The sequence below is a fragment of the Pezoporus occidentalis genome, unplaced genomic scaffold (assembly GCF_034315485.1).
Source record: "Pezoporus occidentalis ecotype Australia unplaced genomic scaffold, CSIRO_AGI_Poc_V1 ctg6, whole genome shotgun sequence".
NCBI lineage: Eukaryota > Metazoa > Chordata > Aves > Psittaciformes > Psittacidae > Pezoporus > Pezoporus occidentalis.
In genome coordinates, this window is record NW_026915943.1 from 6,635,239 (window position 1) to 6,655,270 (window position 20,032).

The 20,032-nt window shown below is 39.6% G+C and overlaps 1 protein-coding gene across 1 annotated transcript in view; it reads left to right on the forward strand.

Annotated features, from left to right (window-relative positions):
* TMEM135 (transmembrane protein 135) overlaps window positions 1-19,389 on the forward strand; it is a 163,550-nt gene extending 144,161 nt beyond the window's left edge. The window contains exons 7-15 of the mRNA XM_062639194.1: window positions 2,215-2,256; window positions 3,976-4,122; window positions 6,148-6,217; window positions 10,969-11,136; window positions 13,042-13,105; window positions 13,752-13,828; window positions 15,424-15,522; window positions 17,059-17,126; window positions 18,722-19,389. Coding sequence (XP_062495178.1) covers window positions 2,215-2,256; window positions 3,976-4,122; window positions 6,148-6,217; window positions 10,969-11,136; window positions 13,042-13,105; window positions 13,752-13,828; window positions 15,424-15,522; window positions 17,059-17,126; window positions 18,722-18,854 — 868 coding nt within the window. The 3' untranslated portion in view covers window positions 18,855-19,389. The remainder of the gene's footprint in view (window positions 1-2,214; window positions 2,257-3,975; window positions 4,123-6,147; window positions 6,218-10,968; window positions 11,137-13,041; window positions 13,106-13,751; window positions 13,829-15,423; window positions 15,523-17,058; window positions 17,127-18,721) is intronic.
* The last annotated feature ends 643 nt before the right edge of the window (window positions 19,390-20,032 follow it).

The following is a 20,032-nucleotide window of genomic DNA, read 5'->3' on the forward strand; positions in this document are numbered from 1 at the left end:
CAGTCCTTACTGCGTAGAATTGACTTCAATCATGTAATCAGAAGAGGCATTAGAAATCTTTTTCATGGTTTTGGGAGTAAAGAGCAGGAGGTTGGAGTGCTGTTTGCTCTCTTGGCCGTTCAGATGTCTTCTTATTTTCAATATTAGTGAAGAAAAGCTTTGAATGAGGATTTGAGGACAGTTTATAGCAAAGGAATTGTAGGAGAGCATCAGGCAGGTCAGGTCAGTTCCAGCACTAGTTGGGTAGGGACATCTGGTGGTGTGATAAAGGAATAATTGAATACTTGCAACTAGAAGTGCAGTTGCATTGGAATGATTAAGGCAAAACCATCATTAAGCTCATACTGTAACTACTTTTCTGTTTCAGTATTGTTCTAGAAACACTCCTGTGTGCGTTTACATTTCAGTTTGTGTATGGTTTTAATTTACTGGAAAGAAAAGGGCCTATTGAGCTGTCAGCTTGCAGACATAGTATGTTGAACTCCCTTAACTCAAAGGGCATTAACTTACAGTCAGTTGTGAGTTTAAAATCAAACTGCTGATACTGGACCGTGGTTCTGTGGATAGAGGGGGTGTATGTGCCGGTGATTCGCTGTGATCTATGGGCAAAGCTGATTTCATTTGTTCTGGTCCATCACTCACCGATTGTTTCAATCCATCTTCCTGTAAAAATATTAGGATAATTTTCAGCTTGTGAATTCCATAGGGAAAGAATCATAAAAAGTAAAATGTTTGCATACCCGTGGTTCCAAACTTCTGTGTTAATTAAAGATACAGCGAGCAATTTTCTGTGCGTGTGTTTGCCCTGAACACCCTGTACATCATATATATGAGCAATATTTGAGGTACAGTCATTTTAAAAGAGAAACTCTTTAAGATGAATTATCTGGTGCTGTGTGAAACTATCTGATATTCATTTAGCACTGTGCACATAGTGATAAAACCAAGTCCTTGGGCAAACACACATGTGGAAGGCCAAACCCTTGGGAAGACCTTCCCAGAAGCTTTTAAAGCTTTTGCATCTTACCAGAGCTTGCCTGCCAGGAGAAATCACGACTTCTTGGCCTATACACATCTTTAATCTCATAGTGCTCTTTCTGCTGTTTGTGTGTAGTCAGCCATTGTGAGCGCATGCTGACCACACATGGTGCCTTGTGGGACACGATGTCATGGGCTCTCAGGAGGGTATGGGCACAGGCTTTCCAGGGACCACTTGGTTTCAGCAGGCAGAAGACAGAGGGTTACGTTCATCCACTCCCACTTAAGAAGCCTTTGCAACCTCTGTCCTGTCTTGTCTTAGAATAGATGTGTTCATGAGAACACATAAGTTGGTAAGTTACTAGTTTGTGCTTTATGGAAGTCATCAGGATTTATATATTTATGCACTCTTTATGTGCTTTATGGATTCTTATCAGGAATTCGTTTTTACCATGATGTATTTGCCAAGTCTATAAAAAGAAAAGGGGTAAACCCCCAAGCATCTGCTCTTTGCTTTGCTACATGACACTGAGAAGTCTGCCAGGAAGAATCAAGCTTCAGCTCCTTTCAGTGTACTCAGGGCACAAAAAAGTCAATAACTTAAATCTTTCACAGCCAGTTTTGGACTCTTTACCATGGTCACATCATTCACACAAGGAACCCTGGAGTCTATAAGGAAGTATATATATAGTCATGCTCAGAATCAGCATAACCACTGTATAATTGCAAAACTGGGACATTGAGAGTCTTCTTAAAGTAATGAGCTGTAAAAATCAGCACTGTGCAAAGTAGAACAAGTTATCTCAAAGTAAGAATAACTGTTGCTTGCAGCTCTCCGTCAAGGTCCAACGCTCTTTTCTTTCCTTGCATTAACATTTCTGTTTTGTAAAACTCATCCTGACTTCTTTTCCATAAAGCAGTGATTCTTTGTCCGATGAAATCTTCCACTGTCACCCCAGTGGTTCTGTCGCCATCCTTTAAAAATGTCTCCACGCTTGGTTTGGCTAAAAGAGAGAAGCACTGACATTTGTATGCTGTGCCCTTTGTTTCCGAGATGTCCCAAGGCTGTGGTGACAACTGTGGAGTCAGCGATAGCCACAGAGTTGTTCCAGGCGTGGTGTTTTCTGTTAGTAAGAGCTAGTGTTCATCCACAGCCCTTCTATGCAATGTTTAATCTAGAACACTTTATATTGCAAGCACCCTGTTACAGAAAAACCTGTTCCTTTTATCTTTCAGATGCAAAGACGGCTTGAAAGGATTTACATACTCTGCACTAAAGTAAGTATAGATTCTGTGAGTACACGGTTTACAGTGAAGATTTGGAGGAATCCTGCATGGAGGCAGCTGTGTGAGAGAAGTATTCCTAAGAAATAGGAAAGAGAGGAATCTTTCCCAGAGGATTTCTCTCTGGCAAGAGAAGAATATATTTGGGACCATCATTAAAGGAACTGCAGACAATGCAGTTGCTTGTTTTTGAAGGAGCGTTAATATTTCTCTAAGTATCAGGGGTTCTTGATACTCTCCTGGAAGTAAATGGCTCCCTGTTTTGACCTGGACTTTATTTGCTGCATTTACAAGATGTTTAATGAATACAAAGGTAGTTCTGTAGTCAGCATCCAAATAAAGCATGGGTTCCTACCATGGTTGTTTGAGATATCCTCAATATGTGACTAAACTTTGTGTCTGTTGTGGTCCAGGCTCTCCTAGAATTTACTTTGTGATGTGATCCTCTGGTGTTACTCTGTTGTAGTTGTACGAAGTTCTCCCATCTTTGTGTCTTGAGTGAAGAGTACAAAGACACGTTATTCTTCCCTTTCCCTTACATACTCTGCCACCTGTCTGCCACTCAGATCACAGAATGGTTTAGGCTGGAAAGGACCCTAAAGCTCATGCAGTTCATGTGCCATGCAGGGATGCCTTCCACTAGAGCAGGTTGCTCCAAGCCCCTGTGTCTAACCTGGCCTTGAACACTGCCATGGATGGGGCAGCCACACCTTCTCTGGGCACCCTGTGCCAGCGCCTCAGCACCCTCACAGGGAAGAATTTAATCCTTGTATCTAATCTCAGTCTCTCTTTTGGCAGTTTAAAGCCATCCCTCCTTGTCCTGTCCCTACAAGCCCTTGTAAAAAGTCCCTCTCCAGCTTTCTTGTCAACCCTCTTCAGGTACTGGAAGAAAAGAGCTGAAGTCAAGCAAGATAGATTTGCTGTTGTTGGTAGTGGGAAATATAACATTTACAGCTATGAAACAGCCACATTTGATAGAAGGTGACAATGGTTAAATAATACAGTCTGTAGTCCAGAAATGAAAGCAGCCCTATATCAACATGCAGAAACCTGCTTTCGGAAATTACCAGTTCAGTCACATACTGAATGACAAAGCTTTTATACCTTCATCACCCTCAGCAAGACTAACACAGTGTAACTTGCATTATAGTGCAAAGTGTTTGGAAACATCTTGCTCTCGTGTCCTCCACTGCCCTTGATACGCAGTAATTCTACACCTAAGGTGAACCAGTGTATTGACAATATCAAGTTCTGGGTGAAGAAGGAGGGCTGAAGATGAAGCCAAGCAAAACAAAGCTGATGCTCTTGGTGGGAGCAAAAACATTTTGAAGATTTTACACAACAGATATTTTATAAAAATACTACAGTAATTATCAGGCTTTATGTAACCCCATTTTGCTGCAGAGAATGGGGACATTTCATGTGCCCTTCTAATTTTCTTACTTAGTGTTCATCCTTTGTATGTGAGATGTATTTCCCCAGTAATATTTTTGTTCCTAGCTTTAAAACATTCCTGACACCAATTGTGACCATTATTTGAAGTTTAAATATGTGTCCGTGGAGTGATCTTTGCAAAGAGATACAAAGTTTGGCAGCTGTATAGGGTGCAGCCCTGTGGGTCACTTCAAGCTTGTCTTAAACACTTAGAGGCTTAACTGGCCTTTATGTATTTCTTTATTTATATAATGGTTGTTTTGTTTCTTTTCCTCTCAGGTTCATTGTAGGGAAAGAAGAAATCCCCACTCATTCGTTTTCACCTGAAACAGCATTTTCAAAAACAGATAGAAAGATAAAGCCCTGTGAAAAAGTATCACAGCGGATGAACATACTGACTCTGACAAAAAAGCTCATGGACAAAGTGTAAGTCAAAGAAAACAGCAAACAAACGGAACAGAATGAATCATTCTTTACTTAGGGCACTTTAATGCTTTGTTACATTCTATTTGGCAATGCTGTATAATGCTTTTGCTTTTCATTTAAGTGGTTTGCATTGCATTGTTACTGGGTAGTTGGCAGTGGCAAATGATGAACTCTAATAAAAGCAAAATTTCAGACATTTATGTCATAGCAGTGACTTGCAACAGGCACTTGCCTAAGGAGGGAAGGTAAATTCAGTCAATCCTGAGTTGCAGAGCGGTGCTTGCTTTTTCTAAAGTTTTCAGCAAAACAAGTTCATGGGGTGGTTCTGCTGGTGCTTGTAGTGATATTAAGGAGGGGAAATTGCACAGCAGCAGACTTTAGGTCACCATAAGTCACTGTAACGTCATCTTTTTGGGGAGCTACATTCCTGTATTGCATAGCAGGAACTGCCTGAGAACACGGTTGATAGCATGTGGCCTGCCTCCACTGTCGGCAATTGTAAGGCAAGAGTGAGTCTGAAACTGTTTTGCACGAGTTCAGAGCTAGACAGCTGAAGTCAGGTTAGTTAGGCTCACTCCTGGTCTACAGGGTACAGGTTATTACTCTTTAACATGAGCTTGAAGAAATTACATCAGATAGATTTTCAGTTCAGGTGATGTACTTCTCTGTGCTTGATTTGTCAGCTTCAGGTATGTTGGGTACCACAAAGCGACATTCATCTAGAGGAAAGATGAAAAAAATAGATAGGATCTTTTCATACCACAACTATCAATCTTCACTGCCATTGACCTTTCCATGAGCAGTTTTATGACCAGATCTTCACCTGCCGGCATGCAGGAGAGAAACAGCTCTTCCAAGTGCATTGTGTTCTCAAAGTCAGCAGTGGCTTTTCAAGGACAACTGTTTCAGATAACAAAAGACCTCCAAGGAGAAGGCAGCTCCAGCCTCATGCAGATCCTTTTAGCTGAGTTGCTTATACCCATTTTGTCTTAAATAACCTCGTGTTCAATTTGCTAGAGATAGTTCATAGCTCCTCCACTGTTCAATAAATACAAGGATCTGTGGGTGAACAAGAGCATTTTTGCTTTGTTTTTCAATTCCCCACTCAGACATTGAGAAAACTTTCAGATTTCAGTCCTGCTGCTCTCCCAGGTTTCTCCTCCATATGGTTCTTTTCAGTATAATTGAGTCTAAATGCCTGTAACCTGATCACATTCTCATTACAATTTTTGCTGCATAAACTGACCTCACAGATGATTTATGGCCATTACACTTTATAGTACACGACTCAGAACTTCCAGCATATTTGACACAGTATATAAATTGTGTCATTTATTTTGCATTAAAACTTAAATACTTGGCTATAGGAAAATATAATGTTCAGACCCGGTATGACATTACTTCTTGTAATTCTACATAATGCAGGGTTAGCAACTGTACAATACATGTGTCCCACCATCCCAAGCCAGGCTCTTCTAAATACTCAAGGTCAGATTCTCAGTCTGGAGTCAGGGCTACATAAAAATCTACATAGTAGGAGCAGTAGCATAGAAGTGGAAGGCTTGTAATTGAGAGAAGTCTCACAGGGCATCTCTACATTTGTATGTTCTGCATTGCCCTCCAGTGAACCTTACAATGGTATGAAAGATATAAGGATGCAGATATCAAGTATCCTTCCAGAACCACAGAACAGAGACAGGCTGAGAAGGTTCACATCACTTCTCCATGTTCACCATAGCAGAAAATTTGTTCTTTACTTCTGCATTTAATGTGTAGCATGGCAAGAGGTTGCCTCCAAGGAAGTGTGCAGACACTTCTTGCTGTACAACTCAAGTATTGTTAGTTTTTATTATCCTTTTATAACATCATAAAAGTTCACAGTGCCCTTCGGTGGGTAATGGGGAGAATGAGTGGTGGGAAAATAGCACTTTATGTATTTTTAGGCAAGAAAAAATTATGAAGTCTCTTGTTGATGATGCTGAAAACAGCTACGGGTTAATACGTGTTTCATTGTGCTCTTTGCAGGTGCAAACATGGCCCAAGGCACAGATGCTGTAAACACTACGGAGATAATTGCATCTCATATTGTATTAAAGTAAGTGCAGAAAAAAGTTAAATTGACAAACCCTGGCAAAGTCTTTAGTTGGAAAAAGCATATACTTATAGTGAGAAAGGAGCCTGTTACTCATTCTCCTTCTGTTGAAAATGCGACAAGCCTGAAAACAGGTTTTCTCAATTTAGGACGGGGTGGTGGTGGGGTTAAAGTTCCTGGTCTCTCAGATTAGCTGTAGTGAATGAGTAACATACAAATGTGTGGGAAAACATGGGCTAGCAAGCAAGGAACTTGTTTAACTATGTGATGCACTTGAGGGCTGAGCCCACTTGTGGCTCCACCCGAAATCAGTCACTGGGAATGTGCTGCTCTGGCATGCTGCTGCCCAGCCCCGTGCCCACTGCTCCATTATGTTATTTTAAGGGCTCAGGGTAATGAGAGATTGGTCACAGTTGCTGCTCCCAGGATGAACTATTCATGTTCAGTGGCATAATTCATCCTCTATCATTAATGTGATCAGCGTATGTTGCTGGATGGTAACATGACTACTGGATGACTACAGTAGCATGAACACTGGATAGAGATTTAGTTTGGCCGGCATTAGGTTGGCACAGGTGGTACCAACTGCTAATGCCTCTTTTAGGAGTTGGTAAGACTCCAGAAGATCTCCCATCACTTAAACATTCACCCGTTTTTATATATGGAGCAGCAAAAAATGGATTTGAGGATCTTGAGATGCTTTTGATATCAATTACTTTCAAAAATAACTTCTTTAAATTAAAATTCTCCATACAATTAGTGTTATCTCAGAAGCAGTATGCTTAAATTTACCATCAGAAGAGAATTAGTACAACATTCGTTCATGTATGTTTATTAAAAACATCATTTTGTGTTGTATTAACTCTCCTTTTACACTTCAGTATATTAGCATACCACTGTGTAACATGGATATAAGCTGTGCTGGAGTTGGTAGGGTTTGAGATGGTGCTTAAGTGTTCTGCTGAATTACAATGAGAATATGCAGTGGAGCATTCATGAATAGTTTGGGGTAGTTACGTCAGTTTCCTGTTGTAGCTATGACATATTTAACAGAGCCCAGATTAAGGTTATAGTTTTACAACCTCTCACCACCATCTCAATCCACTTAATGTCTCATTCCTGAGCTCTTTCATTCAAGGCGTAACGTCTCTGGGGACACAGACATTCCCTTTGCTTTGTGCTTGTGCAGTGCCTTGCCCAGTAAGTTTGCTGTTCAGTGCCTCCTGGCCTGCTTTGTCTCTCATTCCCTGAATGTTCATGTTTGGTCAGGATCCTCTGGGGAGCAAACATTCCCTGTGCCTTCATTTGCAGACTACTCTATGTTTTTCCCATAGACATCAGTGTCTGGCCTTCATGATCAGTGTGCAAGACTGCAGTGAATATTATATTCAAAACAAAGAAGCGATTTCATGCATTGGCATGCTGCGTTTCCAGATCTCTGCTGATAGTATCTCCTAGCGTGCATCTTATTCCATGGGTGCCTTGCTATAACTTAAGTCTGTTACACTTTTACGTAAAGTGCTGTCTTTCATTACTTAGTCATATTTTACTGTAATTAGTTCTTAACTACTGTTAGTCCAGGTTGCTTTCTGAGATTCTTATTGCACTCACACAAAATCCTTACGCATTGTGCTGCATGCTCAGCAGTCAAATCTCTGTAACTCTCAAATCTCTTGTCACACTGTATTATTTTACAAGTGCAGTTAGAATAAACAAGTAAGATTTTTTGTTCAGCTACTAATGGAACTGATGCTCCTTCTCCATGGAAAACTGTCATGATCTGCTGGAGGAATAGTTTTGCATATGAGTAAAGAGATAGGTGATCTGACCAATATGGAATATCATGAATTTGAAATGCATATAAAACAGAAGGGTGACTGAGAAATAGGAACTAGTCTTGTTAAATTACTCTAGTTGAGAGACACAAATCTGATTTCAGGTTGTGAGTTCTTCAGTTACAGTAGACCAGCCCCACACTACTCTGTCCTTTCTTAACTGAGTGGGGAGATGTGTCAGTGATGAAAAGGAGAAAAAAAAGGGGGGGATATTCAGGAGTCCTTGTCTTCTTTGGTTGTATATTCAGCATCATTTTTACAACGTTTCTCATACCCTTGGAAAGGGATAAGGGGAAAAGAAAATCCAAAAGATGATAGAGCTGAACTAAGTCTAAAGAAGGACATTTTTATAAGGCTGTTCTCTCTTTAGATAAACCAGTTGTGCTTTTAAACTATACTTCATTCTTGGCCCAGTCTTGTATAGCATTTGAGTATAAATTATTCTTGACTGCAATAACATAATCAGAGAAATATCACTGAAGTGGCAGCCAGATCTTTGAATTTCCTGACTTTCTGGGGACTTGTTTTTAAATTATAAGAGAAAAAATTTTCTTCTGATGTATTTGGATTCTTAAAGATCCCAAATCCTTAAAGCATTTTCAGTTCTCTCTGTGGCCGTTCCTGGAGTCGATCAGTAGTAACTGTCAGCTGTCACGAATCGAGCATGTTTTTGTAATTCCATATCTGTAAGGGAACTTTCCAATCTAATAATGATCTGATGAGCTGCTCACTGCCAAAATTTCCCCTCCATGCTGTATTTTTCTGTACCGTTGAGCATCTCATCTTCTCATTATCACATCTGAGCTTTAATTGCCATTTCTTGCCTTTTTCCTCCTGCTTCACATTTAAATGCACATTAGGTAGTTGACAGAATTCATTATAGGTATTAAGTAACATTTAGTGATGTTACCACCTGATTTTATAGACTTTCTTTCACATTCTAAATACCTAAAGTGCTTCAGGTTTGTAAATGTCTGAAAAGAGCCACCAGAAGCAGTCAGAAGATAATTTTTCCTCTTTTGGATTCCACTTGATTCTAATAAGGAGGCATTAGCCAACAGTAGTAGCCCAGTTGTCCATTTGTTCTGCTGATGCTGCAGATGACACCATAGAACCCTCAGACCTTACCTAATGACCAAAGTGATAAAAAATAAATGAGATTATTTCCTGATTATTGTAGTCTCTGTCTTCTGTCTCTTGAAGAAACATGAGCTGCTGTGCAGCCTGAACACATTTTAGGTATCTTAACTAATTCCTAACACATTACAGCAGGTTGACTGAGGTTTGGTACATTACTGAGCTCTGTTCATGTGCACACATGTGCTTTTCTGAATTCGAGTTATTGCCAGTATCTTGACTGTCTCAAAAAAACCAGAAGGTTTGTTTAATGGGTTTTGCAGATGTGGTTTCACCAGGGTGCTGCTTCTGGCTGAGCTGAGTCCCAACTCAAAAGTCTTTGTGGTGAAAGAGCTCTTAGCAGAGTTCTCTTCCCTCACTTATGTTTATTAGTGCCCTGTGTATACTCTACTGTTTTCTACCTCCATTATTACTTGAAATCTTTTTATGGAAGATAAAAGTTACTATATTTGATGTTAATTATAAGATGTAATACTTTTTGTTCCTCTGAAACAAACACCTGTGTGATAAGGATTCACCTGTTTGATGTAATGAGCTGCGGAGAAAGATGTTGTGCGCTATTTCTTGCTGTTTGGTGCACGTCAAAACTAAACCTCAGTCCTTCAGTTCAGCTCTTCTAAGAAGTGGAACTTCTTTATTCATAGCTACTGGGTTATTGGATGACGCAATATATTTTCTTTTGTTTGATTCTCATAAACCATTTCTTGACTAAGAGGGAGAGTAACTGCTTCAGGAAGATGTTATTACTGGATGTTTAACCACAATAGAATTTTATGAACTCCATGGCGCATTATAAAGTTCTGTAGGAGGCAAAAATACTTTTGAGTTTGAAAGGTTGCTCGATCAAACCCTTTGCCAGCTGTATCTGGAATTGTTTCAGTGTCCCTGAGTATCTTCAGAAAATCATGAGCTTGGGGTGCCTACTTTACTTCCTAATGGAGAGTGTACATAGTTTTCACATAAGACATCCTCCAAAGAACAGATTTAATTCAGAATGATTTGAGGAGTTCAGCCATGGGGTAAGAATAATGATAGGAAGCTTTGGAGGAAGTTGTAAGAAACTGGGGAGAAGAATTTGGAAAGAAAAAGTCAGTGTGTTTTTGTGACACGATATAGAAAAGCAGATCTGTATCCAAGGTGCAGCAGTAAGAAAAATTCATTTTAACCACGTTATTCTTTCTCAGTAGCTCTGCACGTAATCTCCCTCTCAGTTTCACCCTTTCTCTTGCTACAGGCATCACTCAGCCTCCAGCTTGGTTGAGGGAAAGTCCATGAGTACGTGCCAAGCCACCAGGGTCACTTTCTAATTCTCACACTTTCTGAAAGTTATTTTTGCGGACTTTTCCCTCCTTTGGTGCTTTCTGCAGGCATCTGAGTGTAGAAGTGCTCTTTTTTTCCACCGCATTACTTTCCTCTGTGTACCCGTTGTGGTTAAAAGCTGGTCGGTAGTCTGGAAATGAAGTCATCAGGATTGTTTCAAAGGACAGAATTTTAGAGGCAGAAGAGAAGTAAGAGATTGTCCCTTGAGGCCTTTCAGATATTCACAGAAATTAAAGGAGAGTCAATTGACTGTGATTTTATTACCTTTGCTATTTTACAGGGGAATCGGGGAAAAAAACCCTAATCTTGAGTTTGAAGATGGGGCTGCATTTTACACTGTGTCTGCAGAGTTGGGTTTTAAACTGCTTGAAGTCAAAAATAAGCACTTCTGTAGATGTTTCTGCTTTTCCTTTTCCTGTATTTGTGGTTTCTTACTACAAAATCTTTCTTTCTTTTCTCTAGGGCTTCATTAGGATGTTTAGCATCGGTTACCTGATCCAGTGTTGCCTTCGGATTCCATCCACCTTCCGGCATCTGTTTACACAACCATCCAGGCTACTTTCACTCTTCTACAACAAGGAAAACTTCCAGCTCGGAGCTTTTCTGGGATCTTTCGTCAGTATATACAAAGTAAGCTTAAAACATACAGAAATGACAAATGCCGTGGGTTTTATTTCACTTTTCAGAATGTCACAGAGACCTAAGTGTAGCCGCTGAATATTACTGGTAGTGTTTGCTCTACAGCAACAAATTCTATAGTATTGCAGTAATCATAGAATCATAGAAAAGTTAGGGTTGGAAAGGAACTTAAGATCATCAAGTTCCAACCCCCCTGCATGGGCAGGGACACCTCACACTAAACCATATCACCCAAGGCCTCATCCAGCCTGGTCTTGAACACTGCCAGGGATCGTAAATAGAAAACTAGTCTTCTATTCTGTGTGCTCTTGCTATCATTTCTAAATAAACCAGGTAGATTGTGCAGCATGGTATCAAGATCAGGAGTTAGGGTGTACTTCAGAGAAAGTGAATTGAGCAGTAGCAGCAGTGTTGCCTCAGAGAAACCATTTGCAGATTGGTTTTGGCTCAAATACCTGGAATTCTAGCTTGACACTAAATAGCAGGAGACTGCAGAACGTATATCACATGCAGCTGAGGAGACACTTGGAAGTGTACCCTTCTACACCATTATAAAATGACAGATTGCAAACTGATGGGCATTCACACAGCATTATTTGGATTAATTAGATGATGTTTATTTATGCCAAAAGAGAATGTGGCAAAACACACACCCTGAGGGAGAATATATTAAATAGTGCAGTGCTGAAGTGGCTTTTGCACTTTTATAGTCTTAATCATACATGTTGTTTTTCAACTGCCACTTCACTGGCTCTGTAGAGTTAAGATAATACTGTATTATTGTGGAAGCTGAAATAATTTTGACGTCTTTTAAAAGCTTCAGTTGCAAAGTGTGGTTTAGTTCTATAGATACTCATTTTACAAGGGTGGTGTGCTCTGACCTTTACTTACAGTTAAGTAAAGGAGAGTATAGGAGCTGAAATGCAGGAGATTGCAAAGAAATACAAGAAAATACATTTTCATGTGAAGGTGGCCAAATATTGGAACAGGTTGCCCAGTGAGGCTGTGTAGTCTCTATACTCGGAGGTGCTCAGAACTCAACTGGACAGGTTCCTGAGATACCTGCTCTAATTAGATCTGCTTCAGGCTGGAGCAGATGATCTCCAGAGGTCCCTTCCAACATAAATCACTCTTTGATTCCATGAAGAGCACACATTAGATGGATTAAAAGGCTGACACGAAGTATCAAGGTATCTCAAAGTAAACACCATTACTATAGTATTAGATACTGTCTCAAAGTGGACATCATTGGACTGTCATACTGAACTATATAATGTTCTGTCGGTGCCATCAGCACTGGATTGAGCTTTACTAAGCGGATCTTGAACCATTAACAGAAATTTACCAGGGGTAAAATTTGGAGACAAAGTATGGCTTTCCAAAACAGTTGAACAAAACAATGCAGAGGATAAGGCAGATATGGAACGGTCCAGATCATTTGGTAACCTGCAGTCATCCAAATGAAATACATTTTAATATAGCCTCAGCCACAATTACGTCTATTCTGGCCTGAACAATTGTGTATTGTTGTCTGTGTCAACTGTATCATGGTGTCTTTTAGCCATATGCAGGTTTAACTTTTTAGGTTAATATGTTTTCCTCGTTCCAGAGTATATTAGATGTATGGAAGAACCTTGAGATGTTTGGCGTATAGTTGAAAACAGACTTTATCGTGGGAAAGTTTAGGCAACTACAGCAAATAAAGATGATGTGAATGCAAGATTAGCGTTGGAATTAGATTGGTATTCAAATTGGATTGATCTGCTGTCTGATTTTGAACATTCTCACATTACACAATTCATACTGTGGGTTATATTCCTAGCCTATAGAGGAGTGTCTCTATACCTTATGAAAGAGAAATAACTAGGACTAATCCTGCTCTCTGTTCACCTACAGGGTACTAGTTGCTTCCTGCGTTGGGTACGAAACCTAGATGATGAGCTTCATGCACTTGTAGCTGGTGAGTCCATGAAAAGAAGTGTATATTGCCTCTGTTGGCACTTTGCCTCTTGTCTGTTCTCTCATTCCCTGTTCTGACTCCTGTGATGAAAACAGGACTCTGTATGTCAAGATTATGTCATGTTTCAGGTAGCTTCAAATAAAGAGTTTCAATTAAAATTGTAAGGCAAATTCAGTCAAATGGCGTGGGTTTTATGGTCAGCTTCAAGGACTTTATACAAATGTAAACTTGTCCTTTATTTTCCAACTGTAGAGGTGTGAGTTTCAAATACTGACTCTTCCATATGTGACAGAAGACCCATTTGAAAGGATGGGCTCCACCGGATACAAAGAAGGACCCTTTGCCATGAGATCTGTGTGTGGTGCAGGCCCTTCCTTGCTGTTTTTTGCATCTGTCACATACTGGAACCTCAAGGGTCTCTCTTTGTGGGATGAGAGAGGAAATTTAAGCCCTGAGCTACAGCTTTGTTTCAGGGTTTCAAAACTTCTCTTTTTAATAACAAAATCCATATTTTGGTGGACAGAACAGGTTGATCACTGAACTTTGTTGTAGCGACAGAAAACAGTCTTGTGCAGCGTCTGCTGAGCTGACATACTGCAGTGTAAATCACAGTCTTAACAATCCTTTTGTTTTCTAATTGTTCCAGGGTGTCTAGCAGGAATTTCCATGATGTTTTACAAAAGTACTACTATCTCTATGTATCTGGCGTCCAAATTAGTAGAGGTAAGATACTACCTTTGTAACAGAGCTCTTTATTTCATCTGTCTTTTCAAGGCAGAAAACCAAAATGACCTGCACAGGCTTTGTTGGATGATTCCAGTATAATACAAAGCTGTGTGGCGGTGGTGTGTTTCAGTACATGTGTGCCAAGAGCAGTGCCTTTCTCTGGTCTCATTTCTTTCTTACTTTCTTTTCTGTGACTCATTTTAAAAGTCCTTTACCCACTGGTCTATGTATGTTCTCCATGAATTTTTTTAATCTCCTGATAGCCCTTTGCTTTGTAGCTTTTGCAGACTTTTTAAATCTGGAAGTTCCAAGAATTCTGCCAGAAACATAAATCAGACCTAGTCCTTAATTGCAGATTTATTGCCAAAAGCTACAGCTTCACTTCCTGCCTTTGTTCCCTAATTTTGGCATTCAACAGCCTGAGATAACTCAAAATAGCTTAGGTTTTAGTCTATAGCTGGAGCTGTTTGTCGGTTTACTTCAACTGATTGAATTCCCAGCTTTGCAATGAGCTTCGTTCTAATTACTGTTTTTCAGGCTTGAATTATGACTATGAACTTGTTCAAATGAGAAGCCCAGGGAAGAATAGAGTTTGTAGAGTGTGGATTCATTGGTGAAACTTTGCTGACCAGTTTCTGATGTCTTACTGTGCTTTTTCCACAAAATCAGGACCTAGTTATGGTTATTTCCTCAACAGCACCACTGGAATAAGTTGGGAACTTTCTCCTATTATACATCATCCCTGAATCACAAAGCAGACCTCAAAGGCCTCGTGTCCTAGTGTTATTTATCCACCTCCACTACCAGAGGAGAATTCATTTCAAAGAATACAAAAAGAAGGAACCTTTATTGTTGTGAAGCATAAAATTAAACATAAAAAGGGAAGATATCCTCTGTTTATTCTTGCTTCTTGTAATCCTAGGCCAAGCTCTGAAGGTAGTTCACATGTTCTGTAAAAGCAAATCTGAGTTATCCATATTGATTTAGAACACCAGTTGTAAAAAAAAACCAATATTATCTTATAATGCTGATGGTTTTCTCTGGACTTTGAGATATTGTGGCTGCAGTGAAATAAGAAAAGTGCTGTATGTTCTTTCTTTCTTTTATCATCTTACGCAAGCCAAGGGTAACTGACCGAAGAGGCGTGTGCTGCTTTGGAAGGTCAAGCTGTGCTCAGGAAAATAAACTTTACATGTTTTCTCAGAAAGTAAAGTATGTGATTTCAAGCTGTTTAAGAACAGTGAATATTCACTTTGTTGGGATAGTTATTGCATTGTTCTTTTGCTTGTTTAAAATGAAGGATTCCACACAGCAAACTTTCCCTTTTTTTATCTCTGAGGTCTGTACTAGCCTTTTTTAACACCCAAAGCTGTTGCTAGGTCCTGTTCTGTGCATTAATAGCCTCTCACTTTATTGATCTTGGGTAACTTCTGTTATCCATCTCCATCAATGTCACATTTCCGGACATACACAAAAATACAGGGGTGTAAGTTAGTAATGTTGACATGGTTTTTTGAAAAGGTAAAATAAGAGTTAAAAAGCTACTTTAACTTTATTTCGCTCATTCAGTATTTTTTTGTTTATTTTTATAGACTATATACTTCAAAGGCATTGAAGCAGGGAAGGTTCCCTATTTTCCTCATGCAGATAGCATCATCTATGCCATTTCCACGTCGATATGCTTTCAGGCAGTAAGTATGATGTTCTTTATGTCAAATGCTGAATGAAATGAGGAGCACAGGGTTACAGTGATTCCAGCAAGTTGCAGTGAATCAGGGCTCCTGCTTTTGAGTGTCATTGTGGGGAGATAATTTCTAGGACTCACATTTCTAATACGCTTGTAGCAGAATACGTTATAGAAAGCACTGAATTCTTTGGAAAGGATATTCAAATGCATTGACCTAGAGGATGAATGTAAATGCATGGACTTTCATAAGCATATGAAAGGACAGTTTGTCAAGGAGACAAAGAGTATATTGTAATATTTTAATACCCGTAAACGTTTTAATACCCATAAAAGTTTTTAATCAACTGGAAGTTTTCACTTGAAGCTAACTTGAAGTTGCCGAATTGAAAAAATCTGCCAAAGTTAATAAGGAAGTCTGAAGGTTTATGTTCAGACAAGCTGTAGTTATCATCGTTTGCACTTCCCAAGTCAGTTGCATACCTTCAGCTTCAGTTCACTTATCAGCTGCATCAGCTGGAAGGTTCCTTTTCAGTGGCACCCAGATTACTCTTCTATTCTACTACATCTCTCCATTCCTAGACCTGCTGCTGAAACATCCCACTGCATGTTTACTGGACCTCCATAACGATGTGTATTTTTTATACCCCTCAATATAGTATAAAATGATCCTAAAAAAGTCTTCTGTGCTTAACAGCATAGTGCCACTCCTCCTCATTGCTCCCAAAGGGAATATCTCTCATTCTAGTATCAAAGAGAACTGATATTTTAATGCTTGGGATGTGCCTAAAGATCTGCAGCACTGAGATCTCCAAAATCACTATTGGCAAGGACTGTCATATCAGGCTAACAGAAATAATGTTTGTATGAGAAAAGAGGAAAGGATTTTTCATTACTTAATAACTGATTGGAAAAAGACTCCAAGAATAGAAGTAAATTGCTAGGTTTAGGAGGGAGGAAGGAAGGAAGGGTAAATTAGCAAAGGGATCTGTGCTGAGACATTTGTTACTCACTATATTCATAAGTGACCTGGAAAAGTAATGAAATATAAGACAAGGATTTTGTTTATATATCATTATTTAAGATATGTAACATGATATATAAAGAAATGGAAGATCACAAAATGCAGTGTGGCATAAATTAGTAGGTAAATTTGGCATCCACAAGTGCAAAATTGTGTGTGTAGGAATAATAAGGATTATTGCTGCTTTCTCTGCAATGAGATCTAAGTTATCTGCCACCACTTTTGAAAGGCAGTCTTGTGGGAATATTGGTATGCTGGTGGTGGGCATAGAGAGCGTTGCATTCAGCTGTGGACTGCTTGTCTGGTGGTAACTCTGGCCATTGGCAGGTGATCACAGCTGCTTTCAGACCATGAATTAGGAGATGATGTTTTAAAAATTAAATACTTATTTGTATTCCATGTAATACATATCCAAATATATATCCATAACTATCCTTTCACTGGGTTTGGCAACGTTCTGTAGCAGCTGAATCTTTTCCCTGGCACTCAGCAGGCTCTGACACAGTTCTCTCCTTGCAGGCTGTCATGGAAGTTCAGAACCTGAGACCTTCATACTGGAAGTTTCTTCTTCGACTAACAAAGGGCAGGTATGTAGTCAGGGGTATGTTATGGCTTGTCCAAGCACATCACTGATCACACTTAGCTTTCCATGTCATTAGCTGTCAACAGCAGAGCTGTAGTAGTACATATGGGCTAATTTCCTGGGTATTTACTTTGCTTTTCAACTGGTTTCCAGTCTGCTGGAAGTTCTTTGCTGCTAAAGTGACGTTGCTGGGTTTAGTCTCATGACAGGAGCAAAGACCTAAATCTAGTTAAGACTATTTAGCAGACGAGGGTTTTACTTGAAGCCTTTTTTATCTTTTAGTTCACTTGGAGGGTGGAATGCTTTCAGATTTCAGTGGAAAATGAAGAATTCAGTAAGCAACTATACAGGCTAAAGAAATCACGTAGTATGTGCAGTGGTTGCCAACATGGTATTAGTAGTAATGTTTAAAAGCATTACTAGAAATGGCAGAGTATTTCCTAAGAATACTTTGAAGATTCATTAGGGCTTTTTTATAGGCCATTTATTTAAATTCAGAAAGGCATCTTTTTTCCTTGGAAAACTAATGAAAAATTTCCACCTACTATAACCATAAATTTACCCTTTAATATCTTACTGGATATTTTTCCTCTTATTTGCTGCAGGGATCTAAAATGCTGACTCTTTAAAATAGGTTTTGCTGGAACTGATTTCTAAAAATACAGTTTAGTGAAGTGTACACTGTTGCTCTGATGTGTAAGGAATCAGTGCAAACATCAGGAACAAGGCATCCAAATCTCAGTGTAGATCAGGTTAGGAATGGGATTATACAACATAACGTCTGTCATGACAATGGGCTCTCCAGACTATAAAAGCAGAAGTGAAATCAGAACCCAGTCCCTGGAACATGTTGAAGCTACGCGCCCCGTGGCACAGCACACTCTTAGCTGGACAAGTGGTGACTGGGTACACTGCTAGACATCGTAAACACCTTTTGGGATGCTTGGAGGCACCCTGCAGGCAACCTCTGAGGCCATACAGACACGATACAGGGGTGACATCAGTGCAGATGTCCAATTTTGGCTGCATTTTTCCCTCTTTTCCTAATTCTAAGATTGCTTTAATTGAAACAGAGGAGGGGAAAGAAATTCTTTTCTGCTTATTCTTTTATCTGAAGTAAGTTTCTGTAATAGTAATTTTGACACTCCATAGCGGTGATTTCTTTTGACATTCCATAGGTCTTTCACTCTACAGTTTTGAATGTGAAATGAAATGGAAATAGGTTGTAACACCCGTAAAATTGTTACCCGGACATGGACAAGCACGGACAGAGTTTGCTCTGCTGGCACAAGAAAGAACAGTAGTGTTTTGTTTGACTTTTCTTTGTGGAGTCAAAAGTGGAATAAGACTCTCCCCTTTGTCACAAGTGTGTTCTATAAAGTACATCTACACAAAGCACTACTAAACAGATATGTCAGATGTGGTTCCTTTTTAATCTTTATTGCCTGAGAGGAAAACTTGCAATCTCTAAACAGTGGAGGCCTGTTTAATACGATTTGGGTGGTGTTCCATGACATGAAATCATTTCAACAATAATTCCACTCTTTTTCATAATTAAATGATTAATCCATTCCTGCCTTCATGTCTCTTCTTTTCCAGGTTTGCTGTTATGAACAGGAAAGCTTTAGATGTATTTGGTACCGAAGCATCTAAGTACTTCAAGGATTTCACACCTAAGCTTGACCCAAGATACACTGTTGTACCACCAGAGCTACCGCTGGAGTTGTCTTGAACACGACAGTGTATCTTGTCATTGAATGTGATCAGCTTTTTGTCCTGAGAAGTTAATTAACTTAACAGTCATATATATGGAGGAGGGCTTGGGCTCCACTTCAGTATTATTTCAATGAGAAATGCTTTTTACCAATCAAAAGTACTGAAGCTTTGCAGGAAAGTGTGGCTTAATGATTAAGCCCCTTCCATAGACAGAAACTATTTTTGGATGACTGTAGTTGGTTGGCAGTCTGGTAGATTCCTGGATGAATTAAACAAATGAGTAATATATTTAGAGAAGTAAAATATAAAGTATCCATAACAACTTCCAGAAAAATCTGTAATTCACAGTAGTAAAACTAAAAGTAATTCTTAATTTAGAAAGGAAGACAAGTGGCATAGTTTAGCTCCAGAATTTTGGCTGATCTTACAGCTGTTGCAGTCAGGTAGAAATGCCTCCTTGGATTTCTAAATTGTGTCACTGCCCACTGGTTATTTAAAACAGCAGTACTTTTACACAGCTGTAGCTGCAAAATAAGGGATTCCTCTGGAAATCTGTGAATCCCACTGGCAATGCGGATAACAGAGAAGGCAAGTGGGAAGGCAATACCAGCTGCTGCTGCGTGGCAAGGAGCAGGGGGTGTGGTGGTTAGGATCTGCCAAGTGGAAAAGGACAGAAGCAGTGGAGGAAGGAATGAAACGTTCCGGGCTCCGAGGTGGTGCTGGGAACAGCCGGCAGTTCCAGACCTAAAAAAAGCAAAGAACAAAACAAAACTCCCCCAAAATACATCGAAATGAAATGTTTGTTTTTAAAGGGCTTGACAGTGTCGCTTTCGATGGCGCATGGGGTTGTTTGTCAAGCTGCAGCGCCAGCCAGCATTTCAAGTGTTTCTTTTAAAGAGAGCTGACCCCCTGAGGTGAGACTCAGAGAATGGTTTTGATGGTCGTTTTAATAGGGTTTTTATCTTGTACTTGGTGGAAAGTGGTTTTCCATCAAGCCATCAGACATCCATGACTGAGACAGTTACATTCAGTTTAATGGGGTACTCAGTGCAAATAACTACCTACACAAATTCCATCTCAATTTTACCCTGAGTATTCCTGCAGATAAGAGCTTGTGTTCTAATGCAAGACCTTGACTTGCTAATTGCTGCTTATTTTTGCTTTTTGGGGCTCTTTTCATATTAGAATCCATTC